Source organism: Venustampulla echinocandica (assembly GCF_003357145.1).
Source record: "Venustampulla echinocandica strain BP 5553 chromosome Unknown scaffold_8, whole genome shotgun sequence".
NCBI lineage: Eukaryota > Fungi > Ascomycota > Leotiomycetes > Helotiales > Pleuroascaceae > Venustampulla > Venustampulla echinocandica.
The window spans coordinates 669,426-689,696 of NW_022474213.1; the positions used below are offsets into that span (position 1 = coordinate 669,426).

The 20,271-nt window shown below is 49.4% G+C and overlaps 9 protein-coding genes across 9 annotated transcripts; 6 read left to right on the top strand and 3 right to left on the bottom strand.

The window, feature by feature from the left end:
• Positions 1-2,145: 2,145 nt before the first annotated feature.
• Positions 2,146-3,321, top strand: BP5553_08586 (Uncharacterized protein; the record flags this gene model as incomplete). The annotated part of the gene is made up of 3 exons (XM_032017209.1): positions 2,146-2,255; positions 2,316-2,766; positions 2,818-3,321. The coding sequence occupies 3 exons, from the start codon at positions 2,146-2,148 to the stop codon at positions 3,319-3,321; spliced, it is 1,065 nt and encodes a 354-aa protein (XP_031866640.1).
• Positions 3,322-4,051: 730 nt separating this feature from the next.
• Positions 4,052-5,005, top strand: BP5553_08587 (putative enoyl-hydratase isomerase family protein; the record flags this gene model as incomplete). The annotated part of the gene is made up of 1 exon (XM_032017210.1): positions 4,052-5,005. The coding sequence occupies one exon, from the start codon at positions 4,052-4,054 to the stop codon at positions 5,003-5,005; it is 954 nt and encodes a 317-aa protein (XP_031866641.1).
• Positions 5,006-7,454: 2,449 nt separating this feature from the next.
• BP5553_08588 (Short chain dehydrogenase) lies at positions 7,455-8,474 on the bottom strand (the record flags this gene model as incomplete). The annotated part of the gene is made up of 3 exons (XM_032017211.1): positions 7,455-7,777; positions 7,841-8,353; positions 8,420-8,474. The coding sequence occupies 3 exons, from the start codon at positions 8,472-8,474 to the stop codon at positions 7,455-7,457; spliced, it is 891 nt and encodes a 296-aa protein (XP_031866642.1).
• A 748-nt stretch (positions 8,475-9,222) lies between these two features.
• On the top strand, positions 9,223-10,856 carry BP5553_08589 (PYP-like sensor (PAS); the record flags this gene model as incomplete). The annotated part of the gene is made up of 3 exons (XM_032017212.1): positions 9,223-9,309; positions 9,365-10,637; positions 10,699-10,856. The coding sequence occupies 3 exons, from the start codon at positions 9,223-9,225 to the stop codon at positions 10,854-10,856; spliced, it is 1,518 nt and encodes a 505-aa protein (XP_031866643.1).
• A 326-nt stretch (positions 10,857-11,182) lies between these two features.
• On the bottom strand, positions 11,183-13,086 carry BP5553_08590 (uncharacterized protein; the record flags this gene model as incomplete). The annotated part of the gene is made up of 3 exons (XM_032017213.1): positions 11,183-12,018; positions 12,092-12,692; positions 12,781-13,086. The coding sequence occupies 3 exons, from the start codon at positions 13,084-13,086 to the stop codon at positions 11,183-11,185; spliced, it is 1,743 nt and encodes a 580-aa protein (XP_031866644.1).
• Positions 13,087-13,550: 464 nt separating this feature from the next.
• BP5553_08591 (uncharacterized protein) lies at positions 13,551-13,751 on the top strand (the record flags this gene model as incomplete). The annotated part of the gene is made up of 1 exon (XM_032017214.1): positions 13,551-13,751. One exon carries the CDS (start codon positions 13,551-13,553, stop codon positions 13,749-13,751), a length of 201 nt encoding a protein of 66 aa, XP_031866645.1.
• A 667-nt stretch (positions 13,752-14,418) lies between these two features.
• Positions 14,419-14,793, top strand: BP5553_08592 (uncharacterized protein; the record flags this gene model as incomplete). Its single annotated transcript, XM_032017215.1, has 1 exon — positions 14,419-14,793. The coding sequence occupies one exon, from the start codon at positions 14,419-14,421 to the stop codon at positions 14,791-14,793; it is 375 nt and encodes a 124-aa protein (XP_031866646.1).
• A 1,633-nt stretch (positions 14,794-16,426) lies between these two features.
• On the bottom strand, positions 16,427-16,978 carry BP5553_08593 (Uncharacterized protein; the record flags this gene model as incomplete). The annotated part of the gene is made up of 1 exon (XM_032017216.1): positions 16,427-16,978. The coding sequence occupies one exon, from the start codon at positions 16,976-16,978 to the stop codon at positions 16,427-16,429; it is 552 nt and encodes a 183-aa protein (XP_031866647.1).
• Positions 16,979-17,887: 909 nt separating this feature from the next.
• BP5553_08594 (Uncharacterized protein) lies at positions 17,888-18,775 on the top strand (the record flags this gene model as incomplete). The annotated part of the gene is made up of 1 exon (XM_032017217.1): positions 17,888-18,775. The coding sequence occupies one exon, from the start codon at positions 17,888-17,890 to the stop codon at positions 18,773-18,775; it is 888 nt and encodes a 295-aa protein (XP_031866648.1).
• Positions 18,776-20,271: the final 1,496 nt, after the last annotated feature.

The window sequence follows — 20,271 nt, forward strand, 5'->3', positions numbered from 1 at the left end:
TGACCTTGGAATCAAAAATCATATGTTTAGAGTACGAATATCGCCCATAAGTGCATTCAATAATGTCCATCTATGTAGTACAAGTACAATACACACACGGCACTGCGAAGTCCAGCCTCAGCGCCTCGATATCATTTCCACTCCTTAGTTTGCTCGGTTTGCACAGCAAGCGAGCGCCCAAGGTTCCGCCTGTTCTGCGCCCGCCTGGCGAGCTTCGCTTCGCCGCCTCATCGCCGCCCTCCCAGAGTATAAATATCCGGGCCAGCTCCCCCTTTGTCTCTTCTTCTTCTTTTCTTTCTCTTCATACTTACCTTGTTGGAAGTCTCCCCGCTCAAGAAGAGGGAGCTTACTGTACGAGACCTCCATTGCACAGCGGGGCGTCGAGAACTGTTGAGTATCCTGCGGGATCCTCACCGGCGGAATTTTTGATTGCATCCTCATTCCCTATATGGAAAAGGGCTTCTCTTTTCATTGAGAACTCGGCTTTATGTTGAGACTTGAAGAAGAGTAGAAGGGTGCTGAGTAACTGCGGGAGTGGTGGGATACGTATATAATGTTCGCGCTGAGGAGTATGGATATGTATCGAGTAGCGCAATGGCGAGCGCATCTCCTGATATACGAGCCTACAACGGTACAAGCCCAACTTCGGGTTCGTCCGTATCTTGTCATGGTATGCATGAACTTGTATAGCACCCATTGTGCCAATTGTCGATCATGCTGTCTCTAGAAACTCGAGATCTGCACGGTTCCGTCATAATAACATCGCTGCTATGAAGCCCAGCGCGGAACATGAAGCGCGTGGTGCATATCCTGAATCCAAACACCTGCGCCCCGTACTTCCTTACCTCGCCATGTGTTTGACAAGATAAAACAACAACTACTGTACGCTCCTCTAGGCTTCCAGTCCCGCCAGTTTCGTGTGCGATGCCAACACCAATGCCATGCCAGTGCCATGCCAGTGCCAATGCCTCGCCCAGCCTTGACAGTGTTTGGCAGGTCTCGGTGGCCAGGCCAACCACAACAACAATAATTCAATAGCAGTGAATCATCATCCAGACTCAGCCTCAGCCTCAGGAAAAAGGACTTCCGGGGGGAAATCAGCGGTCGTTGACTCGCTGCGGCTGACTGCCAAGTGCTCAACGAACGCACAGCACCGCACCGCACCGCACAGCACAAGGATAAAGGATCCCATCTCCAATTTATTCCCCTCTTCGTCTGAACTGCGAACTCTGCTCTCGCCCTCGAACTTGATAATCGTCCTGACATTCAACGTACTTCGCACCTTGATTCCCAACGACAATAATAAGAATAATAAGGTATCGAACCTCTTTTACGTACGGAGAAAACGAATCAGAGAGGCTAGACCTGAGAGTTACAGCACTGTGCGACCGGGGGCGCTGCTCTGCTCTGCTCTGCTGACTACGCCTCAAGAGCCCGCCGCAAAGCCCAACGCCAATCCCGACCGGGTCAGCAACCGCCAGATCAGAGACACGAGAAATACTTCACATTTCACGCATCGTACTCCAGACTCCAGACTCCATACTTCACTCTTCATACTTGGTAATTCCATTTTCATTCATTCATTCCCCTTCATCCTCCGACCTCCCCACGACCTCGCCCACTCTCGTTCTGCTACGCATCGCAGCCCTCGCGACGTCCATCCCAACCCTCGATCCTCGGTCCTCGAGTCGTCGCAACCCCCCCCCGACACACACCCCTTACCTCGACTGCCCATTCCCCCAAGACCTCGCCACGACACCAGCTGTTTCACGTCGTTGCACGTCCAACCGACTCCAACGGCCTTCGAATCCATCTTCCGATTCTCCACGAAGGCCATCAACAGGAGACCGCCTTTCCTGGTTGCTCCAAAAGTTGGGTATTATACATTGTCGCCCGCCACCATTCCGACCAGCCGCCTCGCACTCAACGCAGTGAACCAGTGCCGCTCGTAGCTCCGTCGAGGAGCTCCATATATCGCCATCGTGGCTTACCGCCTGGATTCTCGTCATAGTCTCCTACCAGACGCTGATGAGTATCAATTAGGAGGCTACTATAATAGACAGGGAATCGATCCGCCATCCGCAGCTGCAGGTCCGCGACGGAGAAAAATGTACAAGTAGGTTGACCGGATGAAGATGAGATGAGATGGATCACACGGTGTCTAACCTGATATTCGGCAGACCTAATACAACATGGACGTGGGCCTTCATGATCACGACGATCATCCAAGCCGGTATCGTGCTGGCCATTGAAGCGTACGTACCGCCATCGAAGCCCTCCTCATCCATGACCCACCTGCTGACAATTGATGTTAGATATATCTTTGCAAAATTCCAGGAGAGTCTAATGACTGGCCTCCCAACGATTCCCCTCGTCAAGACCATCCCAACATACCTGACGCTCTTCATTTTCGGTTTCCTTTACCAATTGGTGTTGGTTTACGATTCGCTGCGACTCAAGAATACCATTCAAGTCATCGGGCTTTGTATATACAATGTCGGAATGCTGATCTACGCCTCGATTCAATATGATCAAATCAATAGGGCCATTTCGGGTCTGTCGAATAACAGCCCTCCTTACATTATGGCCGACAACCCTGTATGGAGCAACATCAAGCCGTTCCTTCTGGCAGTACCGTGCATCATCGCCTTCTTCACGATTGCGATGTCGGTCATCGCTTGGAAGCTGTACGATGAGTTCGCGTGGACCATCTACAAGCATATCAGTGCGGACTTGCGAATGAAGCGGAGATTCCTCACCTTCCAGGTAAGATATCAACTTCCGAATTACGGGGTCCCAGTACTAACTACCTGGTAGATTTACATTGCGCTACTAAAATTTGATTTCTTCTTCTTCTTGGGATTTACAGTGCAGTTCCTTGTCATCGTCACCGGCAAGACAGACGCCGAACTGGGACTCACAATTGCCGCCATTCCCATCACGGTCCTCATCCTCTTCATGGCTGCTTTCTGGACGCGGCGCGAGAACGTATTCGGCATGGTTGCGATAATGGTCCTGTACATCTGTGGGCTGGCATACTTCATCTTCAAGCTCGCTCGGATGTACCAGGAGAGCCATAAGGCATTTTACCTTCCCGTCCGGAAGAATCTCACCAGTTTCGCGGTCATCACCATCGTTCTTATTGTCCTTACAATCACCAATGGTACAGCATGTATGCTCAACTTCAACAAGGGCCTGAAGCAACATGTTATGAAGCGCAAGATCGGCGATGCTGAGCCGGAGAAACTAGGTCATATGACAGAACTGCCCGATCTCAAGTCAGGCCATGTACCAGTATCGAGCCGGATGACGATCGACTAAGCATTTTGTGGATATCGGATATATGGTGCATTAAAAAGGGGTTTGAAATAGGACAAGCTGTACAATGGATGGCATATACTTCGTATACTGAACTAACGACAACGACGACTTTTTCTTTTTTTTTCTGGTGCGTGCTCATATATGTCTTGGCCAGCGTGGCAAATCAAGACAGGCAGGCTCTTCATACCCGGGGCGTAAGGCGACCTGCTATATTTTGGAGGAGTTCGAGGTGTCTGAAGCTTTTCATTTGTACGAACGAGAGAAGCATTGAATCCAATCTTACACTGGAACGAGAGCGATTACTCGGCCATAATGTTTTTGTTTTAGAATCTAAAAAAAACAGTCTGCCATTAGTTTGACTTGTTCAATCAACTCTTCTTTCTAATGCTATATTATTGCACTCCCCCTTCTATGTGCTGAGAATTGAGAACTTCCAATTGCAAAATCCACTTTCGGCTCCGGCTCCCAGGCCTCGGGACCCCGCTTTGCTTGGCGGGTTTCTCCAGGTTTATTGATATTTATATCCCTGTAGTGGGGATGGATAGCTTCAAGTTAAAGATAGAGCTGTTCTGCGTTTGGAGCTTGCACTTCCGGGTTGTTCCTTTGGTCACTCTTTCTACCTACCTCTATATGTCTAAACATCCAAAGGCTGCTGCTAAGTAATAAGCCCAATAGCTCGTATCTCCTCCCCTACCTTGGTCACTCCCAATTCAAATCCACAACCACAACAATGCCCTCCCTCCCAGAATCCTACAGCTCCCTCCCCCTCCAACACATCCGAATCTCCCACGTCCCAGCGACCTCCCCAACGCCCACGCCAGTAATACTAATCACGCTCTACCGTCCCGGAAAACACAATGCCTTCACCGAAACCATGGCCATCGAGCTCGAAACCGCATTCACAACCCTCTCGCTCGACCCCCGCGTGAAAACCATAGTCGTCACCGGCCACGGCAGGATATTCTGCGCAGGCGCCGACCTCGAAGCCTCCAGCGACCTATCGTCAAGCTCACCCTCATCCCCCTCAAGCACAGCAGATATCAACAACGCCCGACGCAACCATAGAGACACAGGCGGCCGCGTGACGCTCGCCATCCACCGCTGCTCCAAGCCCGTGATAGCCGCTATCAACGGCAGCGCCGTGGGCGTCGGCATCACCATGACGCTGCCGATGTCCATCCGCGTGGTGAGCTCCAGCGCCAAAATCGGCTTCGTGTTCGCCCGCAGGGGCATCGTCATGGAGGCCGCTTCGTCGTATTTCCTGCCCCGGCTCATTGGGCTTAGTCGTGCTATGCATCTCGTTACTACGGGTTCCGTGTACCCCTCTACATCCCCACTACTATCCTCGCTGTTCTCGGAGGTTGTGGCCCAGGGGAGCGTGCTGGATAGGGCGCTGGAGATTGCGGCGGATGTAGCGGCGAATACTAGTACGGTTAGTACGGCGCTGATGCTGGATCTGATGTGGAGGGGTCCTGGGTCGGCGGAGGAGGCGCATTTGCTTGATAGTAAAGTGCTGAAGGAGGTTTTTGAGGGCGCGGATAAGAAGGAGGGCGTGGAGAGCTTTTTGGAGAAGAGGGATCCTAGGTTTGAAGGGGATATGGGGAGGGATGCGCCGAGTGTTTGGCCTTGGTGGGGGGCGGTGGATGTTAGGAATAAGGAGGGGGAGGGGAGGTCGAAGCTTTGATAGTAAATAGATATTTAAATGTATGGGATAGCATATTAATAATATCAGCAAGTAAATACAAGAGACATTAAAGCTACTTCTGGTAAGTCGACTTAAGCTTACTGTTCCTATTATACCTTAACGCCTTTGGGGAGTTAGAATAGAGTCACTGGCAATAGACCAGCAAAGTATAGTTATATACTCTAAATGATATTTTATTCAACTATAACCAAAAGGATAAAGATATTAAGCTATAAAGAAAAGAATAGAGAGTTCGACCCTTTAGTGGTAAATATATTTACCTGTATTAGTATAGACGTATGCCACAGGCGCACTAAACCCAACAACCCGATGATCTTCCTGCTGGGCACAAGTGCTCTTCCCAAACAACGCCTCTTTATCTTGTTGTGTTAAAAGTCTATCAAATTCAAACTGGGACGGCTCGTCCCCCTCAACCTAGCACAGATAGAGCCTCGATCAAATTTGACTGGGCGCCACTCCCGACCTGTAGGCGGTGCAACAACATGACTACTCCATTTATGATCCAGGGGCGACCGACCTTGGCCCAGGTCCTGCCACTTGGTAAGGAATACTGCTTTACCATGATCTCCGAATTGTTTAAGATCGATCCGGAATTCGGTCAGGCAGTATTTGCATTGTATAATCTCTTCCCAGTTCCGAAGACTCTTTCGTCCGGCGTAATACGTTATTCTGATGGGCGATCTAGGTAGACACCACCTATCTAACGAGAAATGGGATATATGAGGACAGGGGCTGGAATGCGCGCGCCATGAACCTGAAGTTGGCCAGGTCGGCGCTATCATGGATATTATTTGCTGGCGAAAAAGGAGGGAGCCAGCCACGATTCGTGCCAAACCTGTCCGCTGCTCAGCGTATCCAAGCTTGAAATTGGTCTCAGTTTTATAAGACAACAGGGTCAAAAGCTTGGAGTAATCGAGACCTTGGCGGTAAGCTTTCATCGCCATCTGGAAAATGGTAAAGGAGAAGCTGCGATGCATGTAGTAATGGACCATACAATCCCCGTCAGCCTTCCAGCACTCCATGGGGCGCTCGCTGTGATAACATGATGCAGTAGAGCGGGTGTGTCGATCAGCGTTATGGATTCCATGAAGCGTCTTGCAATAATAGCATAAAACATAATCGGGCAGTTCTCGTTCTAGCAACGTCAAGAACCTACGGCGACCTCGCTGATTGTCCTCTTCTAGGGCTCTGAAGTATTGCGTCCCAAGTGTGAAATAGAGGGGTCGACAACAGAGAGCCAATGACACGGCTGATTCGGGCGGTAGGAAGCGAGCAAGGTAGATTATGAGGTCGGATGGAAGCTTGTGGAGCGCTTGTGATGATTTGAGGGCGATGGGTTGAGGCTGGGGGCGCGACATGCCAAGTCGGTAACGGACTGATTTGAAGAAACCCATTTGGGAAGGCCAATATCCAGACTGATCAGTACCCGTAGGGGTTGTAGATTCTGTATATACCTATATAGACAACACGGTATACGGTAGATATAGCCAAGGCAGTCGCCACTAATAATGCCAAAAGAGTTACTTGGAGCTTGAAGCAGTAACAAACAGGAACGGGAGAAACTAACCCTGACTCAAGAGTATCGAAGCTCGTAGAGGGTACTCGGAGTGGCCGTACTCGAAAGATTTGTAGAGTGGGAGGAAGTAGAAGTAATAGGAACAGGAGAACCTATCGTAGGATTGTAGGGAGTATTCAGAATTTCAGAGTAATCTTACAGGGAAGGTTTGCAGAGTTGGAAGAAGTAACAAGCAGGGATATGAGAATATATCATCTATTATCTATCGTAGCCTCGTAGCCAATGTGTAGTAGTGGTTAGGGTATAGATAGTAGCCCACCGGGTACTACGTACTGTAGGGCCGAGACGTTAGTCAAGGGCAGAGCCGTTAGTAGTAACTTAGTACTCCGTACGAAGCATACCCCGGAATATTCGTGACTAGAGAGGGTTGTAGGGCATTCCGTAGGGCATGGGAGGGTTTAAGAGAGCTCTGCACTAGAATTGACTAAATCTAGCACCTAGGAGACCCTAAACATATAACTGTGCCTGGCACGAGTCTATACGGGCAGACAGGATACTTGTACAGATTGTCCAATCCACCCACCTCACAGGGTACTTGATGCGCGGATTGGAGGTTTTGTAGAATAGTTGTAGAATAAAATGCATATGAGCTTTACACAGAGAACTACACTGCGAAAGGTTCCTTGTGCTCACGATCGTAGCGTGCAGTTAACTTATGGATTGGCTTGAATGGTATGATTGGAATGCAGTGACACTGTGGCTGCAGGTCCGACGGACGATATTGAGGGCATATAAACATAGTAAAGGGATGGACATATAGGTATGGCGTTACAGCGTAGTGGTAGATAGTCCCAATGCTCTGTTATTCTACCAACAAGGGTATCCAATGATAGGCTGTCACGCTCAAGCCTACTAACCTATGGCACCCAGCTCTTTGAAAGTCTCTAAATCCTCAAGCCGTTTCTCCAACTTGGACTTAATCAGCTTGTAAGCAGTGGAACCAAGAGGCAGGTGAAGCGGAACTTTTTCGTCTCGACTGGCAACGTTGAACAGAGCTTCGGCGATAGCAACCGGTTCGATGCCAGCACCAGACTTGAGACCTTTTCCAACCCAAGCCTCCAACTTTCGAGCCGGCATGTCATCAGCTGCATAGGCTTCATGAGGTTCCATGTATTTCTTGCTGCCATGTTCAAATTGAGTCTTGACGCCGCTTGGCTCGACAATGCAGAAGTTGACTAGAAGTGCTGGTTAACAATGGTATCTATAAAATAGACCGCCAGAAGAAAGAATAGGCTCACTGTTCCAATCCGGATGCATTTCTCGGGCAACAGACTCCGTCCAGCCTTCTATGGCGAATTTGCCCGCGTGATAGTACGCATGGCCAGGGAAGGCACATACTCCGGCCAAAGAGGAGATGTTAAAAATCAAGCCACCACGATGATCCTTCTCCTGGCGCATAACCTTGACGGCCTGCATAGTAACACGCGCCGTACCGAAAAACAGGGTTTCGATCTCCTGATGCGCTTCCTCGTCAGTTGCAGATTCGGTATCCCCCGAGAGGGAATATCCGGCGTTGTTGACAACAACGTCGATGTGATAGGTCTCTCCAAAGTGTGCAGCTGCCGCCTTGAAGGCATTGCTGACCGAGGCAGTAGAGGTGACATCTAACGGAAGCTTGAGGATGTTGGGGTCATTGTCAGGAAGGTATGAAAGACTAGATGGATCCCGCGCGGTCGCAATGAGACGCTGGTTTGGCTTGGTTGCGACAAACTGGGCAATCTCACGACCAATGCCGCTCGAGCATCCGGTAACTATACAACGGTAGAGTCAGTTTGCCATTGTATCCATTAGGTGCATGAGCTCATAGAGGTACTTACTCAACCAGATAGCGCCGACTGGAAGGTGGTACGGCTGATTGTTAACTGGATTCATCTCGGTAGTAGTTCATATACTCGAGTACGGCATCGAAGGTCAAATCCGCCAGATAGTTCGTCTTCAATCCTCAATCTTCTCGGAGATGCACCAAATGCTATATACACCCGACGAGCCTCAAAGCTTAAGTGCGCTAGTGATAGAGAGTATTGGCACGCCGTCTGACTCATACGGAGCCAGCCCTATGGATACTGTATGAATGTTGTGAAGATAATGCCCGGGTTTTACATGACGACAGGCGGACAGGGTGTAGACAGACCGGCGTGACATATACAGACAGTAGTGCTTATATTGGGAGGATGTTGATGACGATTATGTTGATATCTGATGAAATGGCCAGCGAAAAAGATAGCAATGCCGTGTATGTCATTGCTCGGAGCCAGCTTTGAAGCTGTGCTGGATATCATGACAGATAGAAATGGAAATGGAACAGGGCTGAAGAATCCTAAACAAGTAACTTGAACGCTAAGAATTGCAAAGACGATGTAACAACTAGAGTGTAAATTCGCATAAGTGAAAGTTATATGTATCTGTGATTTAAACAAGCAATGGAGATCTCTTTTATTGGCCGTGCTGGCGCCAAGCTTGACTTGGCAACACTAACCCGTATTCTGACAGTTGAGCTGCGATTGCCATTCGTGCTACAACAATCCGTACATGTAATCACTTTCCTACTCGGCGGGCAACACTCAGATGAGCTGGTCTCCTGCGATGTTATATCGTTTTGGCCTGGCCTACTAGAGCCAGTATGCCACAGGGTCCCTCACCAATGGACATGAATAATATGGGAATGGACCCAGCTTCCAGGTATTACACAAGCATGGACAGCCTCCATGTACGTCACCGAGTATATCCCCTGATCGCCATGCTCATATAGTAACTTTATGTAGGAGCCTGGTAATGAACACGACTCTTCTATGACGGGAATGCTAGAAGATGGCTTGCTTGCAGATTTGGACAACATGCCGATGGTCCTGGATGTGGATTGCCTCGACAGTGCCCCCGGGCTTACTTCCTATACCCCAACGGATAACGCGATGTCGCAGAACGATTTTGAGCTGCCTGGCGATATGGAAAATTCCGATAATAAGGAGAGCCCAGTGTCCAGCCCAGTGGAAAGGAAAATTGCCGGTGTTGGTGCTAGGCCAATACTCGCTGCTTTTCAAACGCAATCTGCAGCTGCTAGGGAGAGTACGCTCACAGAGTTTACAAAGAGGAGAAACTGGTCGCAACTTGTGGTAGAGGAGTTGAAGGACCTCTTGCATATCCTTACGCCGGATGGTCGAATAATCTACCTGTCCCCAAGCTGTAATCGTTTGACCGGCTATCTTCCCGAAGAATTGGTGGGCAAGTTCATTGTAGACTTCATACATGCAGACGACAGTGGGATATTTGTGCGAGAATTCAACGAGTCGATCGCTAGTGGGAACCCTCTCCGATTTTTCTACCGTTTTCGAATGAAGGACGGCTCGTATACCATATTTGAATCGCACGGCCACCCCCATCTTACTTCCGAGGCGGCGGCTTTCGGGCCAAATAATGCGGCAGGATTTTGTAGAGGGGTTTTCATGATGGCGCGGCCATATCCTACCAAGAACGCTGCGCTTCTCGACTCGTTTCTTGAACATAAGATTGAAAATGTCCGTTTAAAGAAGCGTATCGAGGCGCTGAAGAAGGAGGAGGCAGAAGAGACGGACGGTCCTCAACGTAAGGGTCTCAAAAGACAAGAGTCTCAATCGGATGCCGTGTCAGAGGGCACCGATACGGTGGGAGGAGCCTCTGCTACAACATCAGTAGCAGCAAATACACCAAATCCATCAAATCCTGACGTTATGGCAATGCCTCCTCCTGCAAAACCAACAGGATTGAACGTTGCGCTGACTCGGCAGAACCTCGAAGACGTAAATGCGAATAGCAAGCCAGATTCCATAAACGACAAGATGGCTCGTTATGAAGGCGCAAGCCACACGGAGACCATCGAGATGCTGACTGGGTTGAAATACCAAGAAGGCGAAAGAAGTCAAGGAATTAGCACCGGAGATCAAAGCCCGGCACTGATCAAAGGGGATGCGGGAATCACTATTGCAGTTGATAAGGAATCCAGAGCGAGCGAGAGGAGGAAGAAGATTAAGTTACCCGAAGAATATGTTTGTACGGACTGTGGTATGTGAAGTTCTACTCTGTTCAATTTGATCTCGGTTTGGTATCTGACACGTCAATGCAGGTACGCTCGAATCCCCCGAATGGCGGAAGGGCCCAAGTGGACCTAAGACACTGTGTAATGCGTGCGGTCTTCGTTGGGCCAAGAAGGAGAAGAAGAAGCCAAACTCGAACCAGCCAAGCCCAGCACAACCACCGGGTTCTAGCACTGGGAATAGCTGACGGTCGAGCCAATTTTGGCAACAATTTCTTACGGGGCTTACGAGTAGGAAGCTTTTCGATCTGCAGCAGGACAGAGGTCCGGCATTATCTATTACCTAGGGAAGGAGTGAGTTTATATACCCAGCTAGAATAAACATCAGCACCTGAAGGATGAATGGCATATGTTATGAATTCAGCTAGCAAGAGAGAAAACATCCCCTACATATGGATCTTGGAATGTAACACTAAGTGGTAAGGTCAAATTCAACACCAAAACACTATACATCTGTTGACATTGGCATCACAGATCGCCCAGAAATCCACACCACAAACCCAAACCGCAAATCCTACCACTTCCTTTGGCTCAGAGTGTACAAAGCCCCGCCTACCATCGCAGCTGCCGCCGTCGCAATCACCTCCTGCAACTCATGACGCACATTCAACTTCAGCAGTCCCTTGGCCCCCCACTTCCTCTTGATAAACGCGTCCAACCCCTCCCGCCCACTATTTGTTTCCGTCGACTTCCCATAATAACACACAATAGACGCCTTGCAAATCTCATGCTCCCTAGATCCGCGCATCCCTCCCAGCGGGACTTTCGTCCTGAGGGCTTTCTGGTCATCAGCCTCGGTGCCCGGCTTGAATCTCCTGATCGAGGGCCAGACTCCTATCTTGACCATGGCTACGTGGTCGAATGATGGGTCTAAAGGTTCCTGTTTTTCAATCTGGACGAGTCGCTCTCGCGCTGCTTCGCTTTGGCGTTCTTGATATTCTTTTCGAGCGGCGTTTTTCTGGGCGACGTGGGTGCGCTGGCGATTTTCATAGTCGACCCTTACTGCTTGCTTGCTATCTCTCCAGGAGCCCATGTCGACATTAACGTGGTCGTCTTGATTGTACCGTGTCCCGGGAGTGGCATTGACCCAAAAGAAAATTGTGGGGGACATGCGGATGCGGATTGAGAGATAGGCTGTGTCGGAGATAAGATCATGGATGGCTTGAAATTGGGCTTCGATAAGTGTGATATCCACTTCCCTTGGTGGGTGAAGGTGGTTGGTTAGGGGTTTTAGCAGGGCGAAGGTCTGCGCCGTGAGCTTCGCTACCTCCTCGTAGAACCCAACTGTTACTGGGCCTCCCCCAACGATATTGCGGACGGCGTCTGAACGCATAGCTGTGCGGAAGAACCCTGTGGATATGTTAGCTGGGAGCGGTTCTAAGTTTCGCTATTGATAGTGTCCATTTGGTATGTCAATACATACCGTCATGAGTGAAAAACGATCTGTCAATATTATGCAACAACTGATGCTGGGGATCACTCGAGCCCCACAAGTACACATCAAATATCTTTATCTTGAAAATCAACACCAAGATTGCAGCAATCAAGTATTTCCTCTGCGTTGGGTTTTGAAAAAGTTTCTGCCAACCCCCGCTGTTAGGATCCGCCTCGGCAACTTTCTCTGCCCAGAAGATGAACTCAGGACCAACTTTCACATCCCTTAGCTCCGTTTCCTCAAAACTTGGGACTATGAAGTGCTCCTCGACGACCTCGAGGGTACGCTTATAGAGCCTATCGAATCTCTTACGAAACCACTCATCTGGCATGTCCTCCTCAGACAGGGAGTCATAAGTTAACCGCTTCGGCTTCGCAATTTCATACTCTTTACTCTTCGATGGCTTGTACTTTTTTGAGCTCCGGGTATCCTCAACCAAACCCGGAACCTCTCCTCGTAGCCTTTTTCGACCGGTCATCCTCGATGCTTGTGAAATCGAGACGTTCGGAGACGATTTGTTGGAGGCCGGGTTGTTGGAGAATGGTGTGCTGGAGGGCGGTCTGTTGGCGGGGTTTGGTTCATTCTCTGCCTACGATATCGGAATTAGCTTCCTACTACAGTCTTCCGCGTCCCGATCAAGAGCAAGGCTTAGTAGCACATCCCATGGATGTACTTACCAAAAAAGCCAGGATATCGCCGAGATTTACTGGCGATACTCCCCGCCTCGCTGACTTGGAGCCCTTTTTAGGAATGCCCTCTGGGGAGTTCAATTTGCGAATCTTTTCTTTGGCTTTTCGCCTTTCCCGCTCGGCGCGGGTCCAAACAAACGGCCCCTCGTCGCTATCATCTACATCCTCTTCTGCAGAGCGCTTCAGGGCTGGCGGTTGTTGGCTAGGGGATCTCCACCATCTTATCCTGGTGTTTCCGACATTCGGAGTCGGCTTCATACTTGGTTTCTTCTTGTTATGTGGTTGTTCGGCCATGTCGAGGGAGCCTCGGGAGAGGTATCACGTCGCAAAACCAACTTCAGAAACTTCTCAGTTTCTTGGGGGTGAATTCTTTGACGCCCGATAAATGGTAAATCTTATCGCCGCACTTGGAAAAGAAACGCGTGTGGGTGATGAACAAAGAAGAGATGGACTAGCATTCCTCAACCAACGGCAAGGTATGAAAACGGTAGAATAAGCATAATCACGGCTAACCCTGCAATAGAGGAAATATCGAGCCCTTGCAATAGAGCACAACGAGTTAGATACACTAGTTCGGGAGTTCTTAGGCCGGAATCACACTTCCACGACCAACAACCCTCCACTGGCAGCCTCACGATTACTTCTCTATACAACGTTTCCAGGACCACTCATCAACCTCTCATGTCCTTGTCTATCCTCGAAATATCGTCCATCGCATTGCGCAAACCATTTCCTGAAGAAACCCACTGGCATTCACGATGTCTTCAAAGCGGGAGACGACCTCCGCTGTCCAGGGCGCCACCAAGGCATGCAGAGCCTCCAGGCTCGTAACTCCAGGGCCAATGTTGCCGCGCAACGTTGATAGTGACGACTCTTACGAGTCGAGCGAAGTACCCGACGAACTCAACAAGGTGATCACTCGGAACGTCCAGAAATTTGATATCAGTGCTTTCCCATAACTTTCGCCTGGCGTCACAGACACTGCCTCGAGGTACTTCCAGCCTGAGCAGAAGCGAGACTTTACTGCCCTACCGCTAAAGCCTGACCATCACAATCGGCCGCTATGGATTGATGGTTGGGGAAATCTCACTCTCTTGAAAGCTTCCACCTGCTGGCGTTTTGGGTGCAGGACTTCCTGGTTACGATTGCTGAGCCAATATCACGGCCAGCATTATTGCACCAATACAGGCTCACGACCCATAGTCTGTACGCGGCGGTCTCGACCGGCCTGAATCTGAAGGATATCATGAATACTCTCGATCTGTTCTTGAAAAATAAGATACCGCCACCGCCCAATGTTATCAAATACATTACACACTACGGCAAGAGCTATGGCAAGGTGAAGATAGTTTGGAGAATCTCTCAACTATAGTGAGATATTGGATGACAATCAGCCTTGTCTCCCTGCTGCTGCTGCTTGATATTCTCCATGTACGAGGATCGTGGTTTCCGTATCTGGCGTGCCTTCCCTCTCTGCCCTCACCACGATGCGGCTTCCCCTCTCCCCCTCCCCCCCTCTTATATTCTTCCCGTCCCCCCTTCTACGCGTTCTTTTCTCTTTTCTTTTAATTATCACCGCCGCCTCGCCGACCTCCTCGATGTAACCAACTTGCCTATATAACACCTATGTGGTCGCACGAGGATATCACCTCGGTCGCGCTTACAGCGGCTAATTTGTTGCCAGTTATACCAGCACTTGTGGATCTCTGGGCTCTGGTGTGGCCTGAGGGCCGAGTGGCGGAACGCCGTCGCCATCCTCGTCCTGCTGCCCTCGACATGCCTGGCTGGCCACACCAGGATATCGCTTCGGTCGCGCTTGCGGCGGCAAACTTGTTGCCGCTTTTAACTACATTTCTCGACGTTTGGGCGTTTGTCTGGCCAGAGCCGGATATCATGTCGGTTGTACTACCTTTGTGGACCATTGGGCCCTCGTGTGGCCTGAGGGCCGAATCGCCGAACGTCGCCACCGCCGCGAGGCCAACCTCCCTACTACGGAGGTAGGGAGCCGCCCTGCCACCCCCCAAGGCCAAGGCTCCTGCCACCGCCCACCAAGTTGGCCCAAGAGGCCACACTGGCCTCCTTGGTCGAAGGACAGGAACGCCTGACTGACGCGGTGACGGAACTTGCTGGCAGGAAACCAGCTGCCGCTGCCGCCGCCCCAAGGCCCCTCGTGGTTGTTTTGTGCTCGCGGCGCCGCAGACTCCGCCGAAAGGAATTGAGACCGAGATCGAGATCGGGATCGGAACGGCTACAGTGCCTGTGCATGTTTTCGAGGCGCGAAACAAGGACTACGCAGTGGACATCTCGTTGAAGTTTTACTGGCAAATTTGCATCCGCTCTGCAAGGCCCATTCGTTGTTGCCCTTACGTTTTAACAACTTGAAAGCTTCCATAGCCATCAGTTCTTATATTTCCTCGGGCCACCTTAGTACTACTTATGTCTTTTACTTGTAGTAATCGGCATATGTTTTTGTATAATGAGCGAAATATAATATTATCCCCCGGGAGGCCCAGCCTTAATCCGAGAATCAAGCTTACATGCCACGGTTATCCAAATTCCCACACAAAAGAGGGACAAAGTCCAGCGATATAGAAACCCCATCAGACAGGCGTAACACCGTCATAGCCAGTTATACATCCTTAGCAGGCCGGAATACTGCCTGCTTTGCTCGGCATAGCGGACTTTATTGCTGTGATTGCATTCGCACGTTTCCGGTCTGTTGCAAGACAAAAAGAAAAACCATGCGTCCTGTGGTTTGAAGATGCCATCGCAACAGTACGGTGCCCCCACTATGGCATGCTCGGGAACCACCTAGCTGCTCAAGTTGGATACTTGTACGAATACACACCTGCTCCCAACGAACGCTCCATTTCTATAACAGTGGTGTCGCGAGTTGATCAGTTGGGCCTAGATTGCACCGGGACTACGCGCCTCAGTTCCCTATATTCCTATGTGCCAAATCAGCCTATACCACTATGATTTGTATGGGAGGAGCTTGCCTTCTGCGACATCAAGCTTTATAATAATCTCTTGCTCCTTGCTGCTAGCAGATGTTGTAATAGGTGCGGCCCTCCGGATTTGACCTGCTCTGTCTAGGTAGGGGCCCGGGCCCAAGGGCTAAGTAATACGGTTGACTGCATTCTTGATAAGGGTAATGTCTTCTACGATGGTTAACTTAGCTAGGAGGCAGGTCCAGTTCAGCTTGTCGAGAACCTGGTTGAAGGTCGGTTGCCCTCGTCTTTCTTCATATAGGTTTGGACGCACTTGTTGAAGGCTTCGAGGAATTGATCTGGCAATTTCTTTCCAGAGCCAGCAGGGCCGTAGCTTCTGGTAATACAATGAGTATGAATCAATCAATGTAAAATTAAACAAAATTCAAAATGCAACTAGGCTTGATGTTGAACAGGCAGTGAATTTCTTTTTTATTAGAGAATACCCATGGAGAGTAACATCCGTTAATCCAAAGTCTACCTCGACATGAAAAAACAGTGAACAGAGTAGATACAAACAAAACTTGATCCAAATCGATCGCAATCTCACATAGCCTCGATAATAACATCCAAGTCCTCTCCTTCACCAAACAAGACTTCGACGATTCTTCAAACAGTCACCTGGTGGTAAGAACCATAAACACTTAATAAAAAATTCCCTGAGTCATACCCGTCTGTTGAACATCAGCGACAGGCTCTCCTCTAGTAGTCCACACAACCTGCAGAGTACGAGCTGCCGCATCAACCTCCGCATCACTCGTTAGGTACCCGGCAGAGCGTAACAAGGTCGCAATAGAGTATACCCAGTACCTACAGCCCTGTCCGCTGAAGCTAAATTGGTACTGGTCGTACTTGGAATTGACGATGTGGTCAATCACTTGCCCAACAGTGAGGCCCGCAGCAGGTGTGAGGTGAGAGACCTTCGCAGCATTCTCGGTAAAGGCGTAGTGCTTGGAAGTGATGATGAGATCTAATGAACTGTTTTGGCCAGTTGGACTCGGATCGAACCGAATCGAATGCGTAGAGGATATGGCAAAGTAAATAACCCAGTGATTCGTCAATTTAGCACTGGAGGAGGGGCTTGACTCTGCAGGGCCGGAAACTCCAGTAGGAGCATAGGCGCAGAAGTAAATGGCAGTGATGACTTGAGAGGGGGCGGTGTTGGCGAGAGGCTTGGGGATATAGATGAGAGGCATATTAAGCGTAGGAATGATATATATAGATGTAGGGAATTGGGATTTGAGTGAATGAAGGATTTGTGTGATAGAGCCCTTAAAAATGTAGTGTAAATACAGTGTTTCAATGGATAGACTGATAGTAGAGTTGAAGTTTTAATGATCCTGAGAATGGGTTGACAGAAGGGACTGCGATGCTTTATAGCACTTGCCACAAGGTAACAATGATAATAATAGGTATAGGATGCTTTCGACTCCAATAATCAGCAATCTTCAGATTAAAATAGATTTAGTCTTGAATCGAGACCATGTTGCCGACTTGTTTCGCATTGACAAACTGGTACCCTATTAAATGCTTAAGAAGAGTGGCCATCCACGTGTAAAATCCTCATTTATCTCAGAAAACAATCTAAACTTCCCTGTAGTGTCATTACTGGGTGAAATCAAACCCAAATATGGCCCACCAAGGTGGGATTGGGGCGGGCGCCCTGTCCAGAATTTTGACAAAAGCAACACACGGGTCGGAAGACGACGATATCCGCGCGGCAACACAGGCTTGTTCGCCTTAGTGCTGACGATTGTATCGAATCGATTGCCGGTCGGGGGAAGGATGTAGGTGATAATGTTGGTGATGAAGATGTTGAAGAATTCCCCGGAGCCGCTTATGAAGCATCCCCTGGGCATTAGAGGTGTGATTTGACGACGGCGCTTAAATTAGATAAGAATGACCAGTGGGGTGATGAGGTAGCCGATGGAAGCCGCTGATACGGACACGCTGAAACGGTAGTACGATACTCCGTGGCGCCAGCGGCCTCGCGGCTGCGGCTACTTCCCCGGGCGGTCTTTGTGGTCTCTCTTTGAGGTAAAACCTCCGCCTTGGCCACATCGCCTTCCCGTCAACCCGAAGATTTCCTCGAACAGTCTATAGCCATGGGCTCAACAATCGCGGCTGATAAGTTCCCTCTCGAAGGCCGAGATCTAGCATCAGTTACTCGCGACGAGATCATCAAAAGCATCCCAGTTTCCCCAGAGTTTAGACTATGTGAAGGAGCTGCCTCAATAGCTCGAGTGTCGAGCTCTGGGGTAGTGAAATGGGGGCGACATATTCATCTCTTTGAAGCAAGAAATATGCAATATATTGCCAAGCACACCCAAATCCTTCTTCCAGCTGTTATTGATGCATGGGAAGTGGACGATGCGACTGAAGAAGAGGAGTCAAACACATGCTACATCGTCATGGAGTTTGTACCCGGAAAATTAGCGATTGATATTTGGGACGACCTTGATGAAAAAGCTCGTCAAAACATCCACTCCCAACTCTACGGATACATATGCCAACTCCAGGCCCTCGAATTCAATACTCCAGGCCCGGTCGGGGGAGGTATCTCTGAAAGTTCCCTTTTCACCGGGTATGGAGCGGGACCATTTCAATCCGCCAAGGACCTCGAAGATTGGTACAACAATCGTTTGCTTGTATCTCACGACTTCGGGCACGCCAAGCATTTGCCTCCTGGGGCATTTTCGGGAACGTTTCGGAAGCTGGTTATGTGCCATTTGGATTTCAATCCGCGTAATGTGATAATTGATGATGCGGGAAAGGTCTGGCTTATTGACTGGGGGTTGGCTGGCGCTTATCCACCGTGGTTTGAAGAGGCACGACTGGGATGGGGTGCGTCTTTGAGTTGGGAAGTAGGGCTGTTAAATTTGATGAGAAAGGAGATGTATAAGGAAGATATTGCTAAGCTTGTAGCTATCTTTTTTGCGCTAACAACGGGAGGTTACTGCCAACCAAGAGCAAGAGTTGAGAATAAGCAATAAGAGTCCCGCATGTCTTAATGGCCAATCCAAATGCTCTGGTGTGGTGTCAAGAAATGAAAAAGTCGTGACTCTTAGAGTGCAATATGATTCGGCGTCGACGTCGCTCAATTATGAAAGCCATTACTAACAAAACGATACTAGATACTAGATACTAGATATCAATATCGATACCACTGGACCGCCCCTCCACCACCAACCCCAAGCAAGAAACCCGCAGGACCAACAATAACCGTACTTCTCCAGGCTGAGGATTGGAATTATACACTCTCAAAATTCACACAAGAACCATTTTGCAAAACTATGCCCTGCCCTCCACCCCTAGCCTTACCGGACGGCCTTATCGACAATTACTTGGATGCTGGGCTAAAATATGGCTTGCTCTAGAACCATCTCAAGCTATTATACACTTTGACAAGAACCAAAACACTTCATTAAATTGAATGATTCAAATTGCTCAAGCTTCCCAACTAAGTTTAGTCCAAATTGGATCCCTAAGCTCTTGGTACCTTTGGGGTATCGGAACAAGTGTTGGAGAGCCTTCTAGTAGGTGTTCACCGTGGGCCCCTACGTCAACTAAAAAGTCGTCATCGACGGACATACAACCCGAGATGCAGCTGGCAGTGGGGATGAACACGCACCTAATCCGGATGATCGTGGAGATGCCTTGCTGAAATATGCCACAATGCTTGCTGAAGGCGAAGCCACTAAAACGAGCACCCAAGACACACAGGCCATCCGGCTATCACACACTGCCTTCAGGCACTCTCAGAGGGGCTTACCCCCTCACACACCCAAATGTCCCCATCCCAACTGGCCGCGAAAGGGCACACCTAAGTGGCTACCAGCCAGGTGCAACTGCAAGAAATGCTTTCTGAATTGGTCCTTCATTGTTCTGCACTCTGTATTTAAATCCATATATTAGCACGTCTCCATACCCCCTGGGAGGTTCCAGGACTGTAGGCTACGCCTACAGCCCGCCAGACGCAAATAAATTTCATCATCATCATCGAAGGCGAAGGCGAAGGCGAAGCCACAAAGGGCGTCAACCCCGGCCATACATCTGGTATGATGAGATTTGCCATCACCCTCCCTCGGGAGCGACTCCAGGCAATAGGGCTCGTCAGCGGATTCATACCATCAAGGGTTTTTTCTTTAAGAGAAGCTGGAGAGGCTAGATACTTGTAAGAAATATATAGCGGCGGCTCTTACTAGCGCCCCTTCAACGCGAAATTGAAGTACAAATAGCAATAATTCGGTGCAAGGGAAAATGGAGGACGTACCTCGATACGGTTCGTAGCTTTACTATAGCAATAGTTTGGCGAGTTGATCAGTCGGGTAATCGTACCGGGACTACAACTTGATCCTGGGAAGACTACTTCGGGAAGGTTGAGGAAATACTGGATAACAAGGTTTCTTCGTGTAACGCGTGTAGCTGGCGTAGTAAAGTAGTTTCCCAAGCATGTTTATGTTTTGGGACTAGATAGAATGTTACATTC